The sequence below is a fragment of the Gracilinanus agilis genome, chromosome 5 (genome assembly GCF_016433145.1).
Source record: "Gracilinanus agilis isolate LMUSP501 chromosome 5, AgileGrace, whole genome shotgun sequence".
NCBI lineage: Eukaryota > Metazoa > Chordata > Mammalia > Didelphimorphia > Didelphidae > Gracilinanus > Gracilinanus agilis.
The window spans coordinates 280,287,644-280,297,779 of record NC_058134.1 but is presented as its reverse complement, the minus strand read 5'-3'; the positions used below and the strand labels follow the sequence as shown (position 1 = coordinate 280,297,779).

General features: G+C 40.4%; 1 protein-coding gene across 1 annotated transcript in view; it reads right to left on the bottom strand.

Moving 5' to 3' along the window:
* Window positions 1–7,266, bottom strand: part of LRIG3 (leucine rich repeats and immunoglobulin like domains 3) — a 62,158-nt gene extending 54,892 nt beyond the window's left edge. Inside the window, exon 1 of the mRNA XM_044677749.1 lies at window positions 6,741–7,266. Coding sequence (XP_044533684.1) covers window positions 6,741–6,991 — 251 coding nt within the window. The 5' untranslated portion in view covers window positions 6,992–7,266. The remainder of the gene's footprint in view (window positions 1–6,740) is intronic.
* Between the last annotated feature and the right edge of the window lie 2,870 nt (window positions 7,267–10,136).

The following is a 10,136-nucleotide window of genomic DNA, read 5'->3' as shown; positions in this document are numbered from 1 at the left end:
TTCCTTCCTTCCTTCTTCCTTCCTCCCTCCCTTTTCTTCCTTCCTTCCTTCTTCCTTCCTCCCTCCCTTTTCTTCCTTCCTCCTTCCTTCCTTTCTTCCTCCTCCCTCCCTTTTCTTCCTTTCTTCTTCCTTCTTTCTTTCCTTTCTTTCTTCCTTCCTTCTTTTCCTTCCTTCCTTCCTTCCTTCCTTTACTTTTTTTAATTCTTCCCGACATTTTCTCCCTTCTTTTACATCTTATTCCTTTCTTCCAATGAGTGTTTACTTGCATGTTTATAACTTTTTCTTTATCATACTCATATGCAAACACATACACCAGGAAATAACCTTGTAGAACAGATGAGGTTGCATTGATCACTGCTGGAATTTTGTATTGCTTTAAAAGTTCGGTAGCTTTGTTATTTCCTTTGCTTGAGGCAGTCTGAAATAGGTAGACACAAATTTTCTTCTTGCAATGAACAGTGAGTCTTAGTGAGAAGTGAAAAGCCATTTTTGTTTTAGGCAAAAGGAAGTTATCTCAGATTGTTGAAAGCTTCACTTACCAGACTCTCAATTTCAAGCAAACAGCATGCTGCAGGTCCACATAAAACACTTGCATTTCAATGTTTCGTCTTTGAACATATGTCCTTTCGTTAAAGCATGGTGCTCTTCTCTTGTGTGGAATATTGGCAGGGGGATGTTTCTGTCCCCAAGCATGAAGAAAAAAATATGGTGATTAGAAAAGAAAGTTTCAAAACTCAGGAAATTTAAAGGGACAATTCAATTAACATATAAAGATAGAGTACTCAGCTTTTTCATAGGAGCAAATTCACTATGAAATTCTTACTGCATGAGTCAACCCATTGATGAAATTACTTAGTATGATCTTATGTTTTCTAGATTAAACATTAGTAAATAATGCACAATTATAGACCAAGTTCACTGACAATGTTGGCCAAAGAAGGAGTCTTACACCATGCTTCTGTGTTTTGTGCTGATAAAATGGGACCCAAAAATGTGGTTTAGCCAATAAAGCCAGTGGTGCACAGATTGATGGTTCTTCCTGTGATTTGTTGTATTTTATATTTTTTATCAATTTCCTTGATCTTTTAAGTATGAAATCATAATTGAGATATTCAGTTTTTCAGAACTACAGAGTGCCACTTAAAAATTTTTAAATTAATATATTCACTTGTTCATTTGCTGCATTTAAATATCCTGGTAAATCCCCATCTCCTTCCCTTCACCCCATTAGAGAAGGCATTGTTTGACAAAAAGATATAGGTATATATACAACTATATCTTGCTTATTTTTATTGATCAGATAATTCCTTGGAGATGGACATACACAAGTCATTCTTCAAAAAATATTTTTATTGCTATATATAATGTTCTCATGGTTCTGCTTATTTCATTTTTCTAGATCTTTCTAAGTGTGTGTGTATGTGTTTTTAAGTTAACCTATATGTTATAAAATATTTGTAGCAGCTTTCCTTGTGGTGGCAAAGTGATATTATTGAATCACTATCATCTTGGCTGTCCTATGAACAGAGTGCTGGACCTGGTATTAGGAAAATCTGAGTTCAAATCTAGCCTCAGGTATTTACTAGTAGCGTGTCTCTGGACAAGTCATTCAACCTCTATTTGCTTCAGTTTCCTTAGCTGTAAAGTGGGAATTATAAAACATCTGCTTCATAGGGTTGTTGTGAAGATCAAAATGAAATATTTATAATACATTTAACATTGGGTTGGACACATAATAGATGCTATATAAATGCTAATACCCTTACCTCAGCATTGCAGGGTATTCATCTAGATATTTCATATTCTAAATTCTGTACACTATTACATCATATTCCTTTATTTATATGAAGCAAATTGCATTGAAAATTCTGGAATCAGGAATCATGAGGTGAGTGAACACAAATCACATGATTTTACATGAGATGTGTCAACACAAAAATCTGTGGCCCTTTAATCTTGCATCTGAGAGAAGTGTTCTTTTTGAGATTTTGTTAACTTTGATTAAGTACTGGAAGTATCAAATGTTTCCATAAAATGAAACTGTTATTCCAATTCCTTACATCTTTTTAATTGGGTTGGGACCTCAGGGGCATATTTTCACCAGACTTCTGGTACTTCATGCTAATGCCATGACCTGAAAGTCATCAAAATCAGCCTTTCACAGAGTAACTGGACCTTTTGCCTTTTCTCTCTGCTTGTATTAAGAATAAAAATGTGCACATTGAAAAGGCAACAAAATCATTGCACTAACATTTACATAATTTGAAAATAACTATATTTGTTAAGGTATTGGAGGAAGGATTGTGTCTGCTATAATAAGTTTGAATGAGATTACTTTACCTGAAATAAATACTATCCATTACTCAGGATTGCCTGGAAGAAGCATTAAAGAAACCTCTTTACTCATTTTTCACACATTCACATCTAATACATTTTTGGTACATAGTCAAAGGAAAATAGCAATTCTAAATGTACTTTCCTTCCTTCCTTCCTTCCTTCCTTTCTTCCTTCCTTCCTTCCTTCTTTCCTTCCTTCCTTCCTTCCTTCCTTCCTTCCTTCTTTCCTTCCTTTCTTTCTTTCTTTTCTTTCTTTTTATTTTTAGTAGTGATGGGGGCTGGCTAAAGATGAAAAAATTTAAATACAAGTGTCATTTAATCTTTTTTCCTCATGTTAATCACCAAAACTGATGAGGAATAAGGGTAACTGTTTAAAACTACAACCAATAAATTTTTGAGGATCCCATAGTAGGCCTTTAAGAGTGGGAAGTCTTTCTCTTGACCTCAGGAACATGCAAGAAATAAGGTCTCCTCTAATCCAGGTGCAGAATTTGGAAACACTTGTCCCATACTTCCATTCCTGGGGTTTCTCCACTATTAAAACCCCATAATGGGGGGGGGGCAGGGAGAAAGAAAGGAAAGATTCTCTCCTAAAGTTATTTCTACAACTAAGCTCTTTAAAGCTGTGAAACTTTCAAATAGCTATATTTAGCTTTCTTACAGCTTCAACTTAAGAAATTCTTATTTCATAGCTGATAGGCCATATTCTCCTAAACGTAAGCTCATATAGTATATAGGGTACACTCCCAAACAGCTTTAACAGACTGAATTTTAGTATTTTTTTAAAATTTGAACTTTCAATTCCTTTTCAGAAAGGCAAAACAGATTTTCCCTTTAGAAATATATTTATGCATATATATACATTTAATATAAGAGAGATGGTAAAGGTGAGGTATGTGTATGTAGGGGGGGACAAGGGAACAGGTGGGAAGAGAGTTTAAATATTTACTAAGAACTTGAATAGCAAAATATTTGAAATTAAGGCCTCACAGAGAGGAGCCTCTTCAGGAATGTTTCTCTCTCTCCACACTTTGTAAGAGAGTGAACAAGATGAAAATATTTAATTTTCAGCATTTTGTTACAGCTAGCCTTTTCTTCCTTTTAGCATTCAGAAACCTGACTCTCCAGTCAAATTTTAAAATGCAAATCCAGCAACAGCTTCTTAATCAATCCCACTGGGGCTTGTAGAGCTGCTAATTCAGCAGAAATCTGTAAGGCTAAAAAACAAAAAGCCAGGCTGTAGCTGTTTTAAGACACTGATCCAAAGTGACTCATAAATCAGCCTGCTATGTTCAAGTTTTCGTCTGGAAAATACAGAAAAACAGCTGTGAAAACCATAAAGGCCATTTTCCCCCTGACAATCCTGGTAAAGACTGAGAGGATGTAGAAAGAGGCCCAGCCTGAAGATGTAGCATTAGGGAGACTACCTTCTGGACATCCACTTGAGCCTCATGGAGATCTAAAAAATTCCTAGGTGATAAGGTAAATAATTCTGAAATTCCAGGGAGAATTTAATAATACTTGAGACACTGATTGGCAAGAGTACAACTTCTTCCCTTCCTGGCTATGAAACTTTAATTCTTAAAAGGCAACATTCTTTCAGATTCAGAGCATATACTCTAGAAGTAAACTCAAAACCAACTTTAAAGGCAGTTGTAAACAAAGTGTTTCCAAATATTTATCAAATTTTAATTCTCAAAGTACCACTTTCATTCAAATATTAATTTTACTTTCTGTGAGGTAGGCTAAGTGGAATACTTTTGTTTACAATCCCAGTTCCACTTTCTTCCCATAGGATGCTTCGAAGGCAATACTAATCAAGGGTCAAAACTACAATTGAGCTTTTTTTTTTTTTTTTTTTTAATGTCAACAGTTACAAACAACTAGAAACTCACTAGATAGAAACTTTCTAACAAAAGATAACTATCAAAGTTATTTTGAAAGGAAGTCTTCTTTTAAAAAAAAAAACTCTTGAAAAGGCAAACTTTCACTACTTCATTCCCCTAAGGGAAAAAGGTGTTAATTTGTTCACACCAAGTATAAAATGCTGAGAAACAAAAAGAAATTCTTGCTTACTCTCAGACTTAAAAACAAAACATTTATCTCCAAATACCACCCCCCAGCTTTTCTAATTATGCAAAATACAAGCAGTAGGTGTCTTCCCTACACTCAGCTAAAGATTTTCAAATGAGAGAACAGCAAAGGTTTTGCAAAACCCAATTCCACATGTTGTCCCAATCCCTTCCTTTATAAAGTGCAGAGAAGGGCCCCCTAAAGCTTTCTCCACAAACAAAAGAAGCATTTACATGAAAGAATTTGGACCACAGGGTTGGTGACACCTACAAAGATGGTTAAAAGTCACAGAAGTACAAGAATGACACAGCTGTCCAATGAGTGATCACAGCAGGGTTTCTGACAACAGACTCTGTGCTTATTTATACAAGTGGGACTTATTTTCACATAAGTTTCAGGAATGTGAACTTGCAGAAAGACAATTTACTACAGGCCGGAAATGTAATTAAAGACTGCACTAACCAAATAAATTGCAATTTGTTTTTAGTGCACCACCAAATTATCTGCAAAACAAAATCCTAATTAGGTCAGTGCACTTTTAAGACAATGCTTAAATTGTTATTGAACCCCCTTTGGTTTAACAACTTACAACCAAGGGACACAGCTGCTTTTTAAGATCATCTACCACATTTAACCTCATCCCACACACACACAAAAAGGGGGGATTATATCTACAAGCTTAAATTCAGTTGGGCTAGATGAAATTCTTCAATGTTAATTGGATTGAGAAAAGTGCTTTTAGTCTACCTGTGAAAAAGAAAAGTTCATTTTCTTTTTCTCAGGGCAGGCTTATTCATCCCTGCCCACCTCCAGTCATTGCAATGTTCAGTTCCATATGTCCTCAATAGAGCCATTCACTTTTCATGAATGAGGCAGCAGGACCTCCAGATGAGGCAAATGAACAGAATTAGCCACAGCTAATTGGAAGTCTTCCTGTTTTTAAAGACCTCATCTACAGTTCTTAAACAATAAAATGTATGCTCCTTGAGGACAGGTGCTGTCTTCATTTGTGTCTTGCTTGACCACTGCCTAGGAAAGCACCTTGCACATGGCAGACAATTGAAATCAATAAAAACTTGTATTAGTTTATCAATCTTGGTGACAAAGATGAAAAAAAAAATCAGCCCTCCAGTTTTATCTTTTTTTAAAAGCACAGATTTCCACTAAGTTTTCTAATAATTTTGTACATTTATACCAATGGACACCAAATCTCTAAGATTTTGATAAACACAATGCATTATTTTTAAAGAGTTGTTTGTTTTTTTAACAGCCAGTCTAAAATGTTCAGTTGCTGGAAGACTAGGAAGCAATTCCAGTTGATGGAAAGAGTGTAGTACTCTAGTCCATTACCATTTCTCAAAATTAAAAGAACTTTTTAAAATTATGGAATCAAAAGCTACTTTCTTTCTGGGTCACCACACAGGACTCTACTAGGCCCGATTTCAATCCTATAAAGTGCACTTTGTTTTTCTTTTCGGCTTGGAAGACTACTTTAAAATATATGTACCCATTTAAAAAAAAAAAGTAGGTCCCTAAATTTCCCCAAACCAGGAGGGGCTAACTGGGAGAGATCTCCAAATACCAACATTTTCTTTCTTTTTCTGCCACTCTTGTGGCACAGTATTAGGCATGCTGCCTTCACAAGTCAATCCCCAAGTTATACAGCTCTTGCCCCATTTTTTTAAAGCCACAGTCTCTTCCAAACACCTCCTGCTAAAAAGAGCAATTCACCTACTTAAGCAACAGGCCCAGTGTGATTTCATCTGATTTTTCACCACCTTGTAGGAGAAAGAGCCAGGAACTAATAACCCTAGGAGAAGAGGGAAGCCAAAAGGCCTCCTTCTGTAAAATTCCGAACGAACAGTATGGTAAACAGGGGCAGAGAACAAACAGATCCCTTTGTTGCATGAAGGCTATTAGAAAGGATCACGTAGTGCCTGTGCAAATTGCCAACTGCAACGTGGAGCCCACTTGGTGTCTGGGGAAATGGGGAGGCCAAGAAGGCCGCGACATTAGGAAGAAATTCAACTGAAACCGCAAGATCCCAACCTGGGATCAAAAAGCAATTTTGTGGAGGCGGCAGGTTGCCTCTGGACCAGTTGCCTCTTGGCTGAGTGGCCAGTTCCAGGGTCAGTATTGGGAAACCGAGAGAAGAGGTTCCTTCCCCACCCGCGGCCCCCCACCTGGTCCAGAGGGTACCAAGAAAAGCATCCAGCCGACGGCCCAGACTTAGGCGCCTTCCCGGGCACCGGTCCCCAGCTCGGTCTCGGGCTAGAGCCACATTCTGGGCGGGGAGCGATCGGGCCGAGTCCTGGAAGAATGAGTACTTACAGATGCACTACCCAGGGCGGGAGAGTCTCCGGGAGCTCGGTCAGTCTCTTGCGGCTGCAGTCCAGCAGGTCCCGGAGACAACGGCAAGGAGAAGGGCACGGCGGGGAGGTGGAGGCACTGGCGGGGGGGAGTCCGCCGCTCCTCTGGCTGCTGCTCGGCCCGGTGGCCGAACCCACAAAGCCCAGCAGACTGGGGAGCAGCAGCCCCAGAGTGGTGGCGGCGGCGGCAGCGCGGAGCCTCGAGTGGCCCATCGCGGGGGCTCCTTATGCCGCTCAGCCAGCAGCTTCAGCGGCCCCCGCCCCACAGTCCAACTAAAGCACACGCACACTCACTCCACGGCCCCAGCAGCAACTGGTCCCAGCACGATCTCGTGCTCAAGAGAGTCCACAAGCACGCAGCCCACTCACTCACACTTTCTTCCCTTCTTTTATTCCAAACAATGAATTCCGGGCATGCCTTGGGAGAAGACTGAGCTTCAAACAGCCACAAAGTTGCAGTCCGAGCTTCTACGCGCACCGAAGCTCGCTCGCTCCCTCCTCCAGAAAACTTTTACCCCCTCCCTAGCCCACAGCAACGTGAGAAACCCGAGCAGCAAAGCTAGGGAGCCGAGGGAGCCGAGGCGCCTCTTCTATTGGCTAGGGAGAGCCCCCCACGCCTCCCTGGCCCCCACGTGACCAAAACAAGGCAAAGAAAGAGGGGAGGAGGGATAAAGTGGAGGCTGAGATTGTAGGAAATTCCAAGGGAGGCTTGAGAGTCTCAGGGACTAGCCGTCCCCACTCTGAACCGGGAATTGCTTCTACTCGACAGCCTCGGGAATGTCGCGTTGCCCAAAAGAGCAAGGAGACGGGGCACTCAATAGAACCGGGGAAAGTGAGCCAGCTCAAAAATAAGTGCGTCAAATTTTGCCAGGCAGCTTGGCACAGTTATCTCCCGAAATCAGTTCTGCCTTGTTATCAGAGAGCCCTCCACCTCGAACTTAAAGACAATTTGAAGCTAGTTTCCATATAGTGAATTTACTGTAATAATAAGCTACTGCTAGGCTCAGAGGGAAAGCTTCACTGCGTCCTCTCTTTCCGCCCCCTCTCCTCCCCCATTTCTCTCCCCTTCCTCCTTCTCCCTCTCTTTCCCTTTCCCTCTCCCTCTCCCTCATCTTCCCTGGATCCATGTTCTGGCTTGGAAAGGATTCAGTCCTAGGGGAACCTGGCCTCTAATGAGAGGGTCGGGCTTGTTTCCCACACTCTGCTTTTTTAACTTTACATGCCCCACCCTGGAGTCCTGGGGAAAATACTTGAAACTTAGGTTTTGGCTCACGTCTAGGATCTCCCCACAGAGGAGAATCGGGAAGAATAGCACTTAAAGGGCCTTTCTGCCCATCCTAAATTTGAATTAGAGTATCCCGGAACTGACCCCTCTTGGTGGTCCTTAGCCACTGAAGACGATTTTGTACCTAGAATTGAGGGACTTCTCGGATGAGTGCCTCTAAGGCAGGGGCTGTTAACTTTTTTTGGTCATGGACCCCTTACAACAAATACTTATTATACTTAATTATTTATTATGATATGAATTTACTTGATAGTCTAGAGGAGCCTATGGCTACCTTAGAATGTTTTCTAAATGCATAGATAAAATACATAGGATAACAAAGGGAATGAATTATATTCAATTACAGTTATCAAAATATTTCTTTTCAAAAAGTTTCGAAGACCCCACTCTTACCCCGAGGAAAAAGGCTGAGGTTCCTTTAAAGTTCAATTTATCCCAATTGTAGATCCGTCAAGGGATTACAGGTCACATAAGGGAGTCATGGGTGTCCTGAAAAAGAGAGATATCTGTCACCTCTGGGTACTTTTACACTAAGCGACCCTCAGAGGTTCCACAGGGGATTTGGAGGAATAAACTATGAAGGGAATGGTTATCTTTATTTAGGTGGAGGTGAGTAAAAGACCCCCATGTTCTGGATTACAACTTCAGTAATAAGTACTCATCAGGGTAAGTGTATACTGGGCATGAAAAGTATGAACTCTTAAGAATTAGTAACTGCATGGATCCTTAACAGCAATCTCTGTGCTGAGTATTATGGGCAGGACCAATTAGAAACCCTTAGAATTGCCTAGGCTATCCACCAAACTATGGAGTTCAGAGTAGGGTGTGTGTGTAAGGCATTTAATACTTAAAGATGGGGAAGAAGGTGGCTGGAGTACTTTGCTTTATTAACTCCCCTTACAAGAAGTGAGTGGAAAAAAACTGCTAATGGCACCTGGAAATTCACAATGGATTACAGGGAGCTGAATATAGTCCTGTTGATTGTTGTGTCCCTTCTTGACCTCATCAGTGTTGTGAATCAGGTAGCTCTGGCTTTAGTGAATTGAATGGCAGGGGGTTATCAATCTTTCTTTCTTCTTGTGGTTGAGACTAGTTAGAGCAGTTTGTTTTTAACTGGGAAGGAGTGGAGGCTGCCCTCGCCATCCTGAGCTTTACCTCATACTGCCACAGATTGGTGGGCAGCAATCTGAAAGAGTCTCCCCACTTCCTGAGGACATTGAACAACCCCTACTAATGACAGAATGTTGATCAGCCAAATGAAGCCATGGTAGCAAATCCTTAGTTCTAGATCCTTAGATTGGATTGTGACTCATATGAGGGGAAAAGGAAATGAGAGATGTACCCTAAGAAAACCTATGGTTCAGTGTACTCATACTTGTTTAGGAGAACGTAGTGGATGAGGAGAATCCAGTTGATGTGGATATTGTCCACAATAAACTCCTAATATTGTTCTACTAAAGTCTGAAAAGTAATCAGGAAAACTTATAGATTCATTATGGAGACTCCATAATCCCCACAGAAGTGTCCTGATGGTCTCCATTTACACTTAGTCACTTTCATATGTCTTCTCTTTGCAGTATGTTCCCACACAAGCTAGAACATTTTTTTCCTTAAAAGCACCAAATGATGCCTTTACAAAAAGAGACTGTGTATTAGATGACAGTGAGATTTGGATTTTTAAAAAAGCAGACTCTAATGAAAGGGAAAAAATATTTATTAAGCACCAGCTTATGGCTGGCTCTCCATCTCACCCTGCTTTACTTCTAGCACTGGGCTAAGATCATTTCCAGAAATGAAGAGCATCTAACATCCTCCATGTCCTCATAGCCTTTTGTTTGGCCAGGCTGGTCCCCCAAATCATCTATCCCAGATTAATTTCTACTCCTCTCTATAGGCTCCAATGAGACTCTCAAATTAAAAAAAAAAGATATTTCATGGGGGAAAAGCACTATGTTAAACCTTGGAAATAACATAGAAAATGAAGACAGTCCTTACTCCAAGGAGTTCACATTCTAACTGGGGGGATAAAACCCATGGCGAAAACAGGACTTAGGGTGCCAGTGAGCTTGGGAA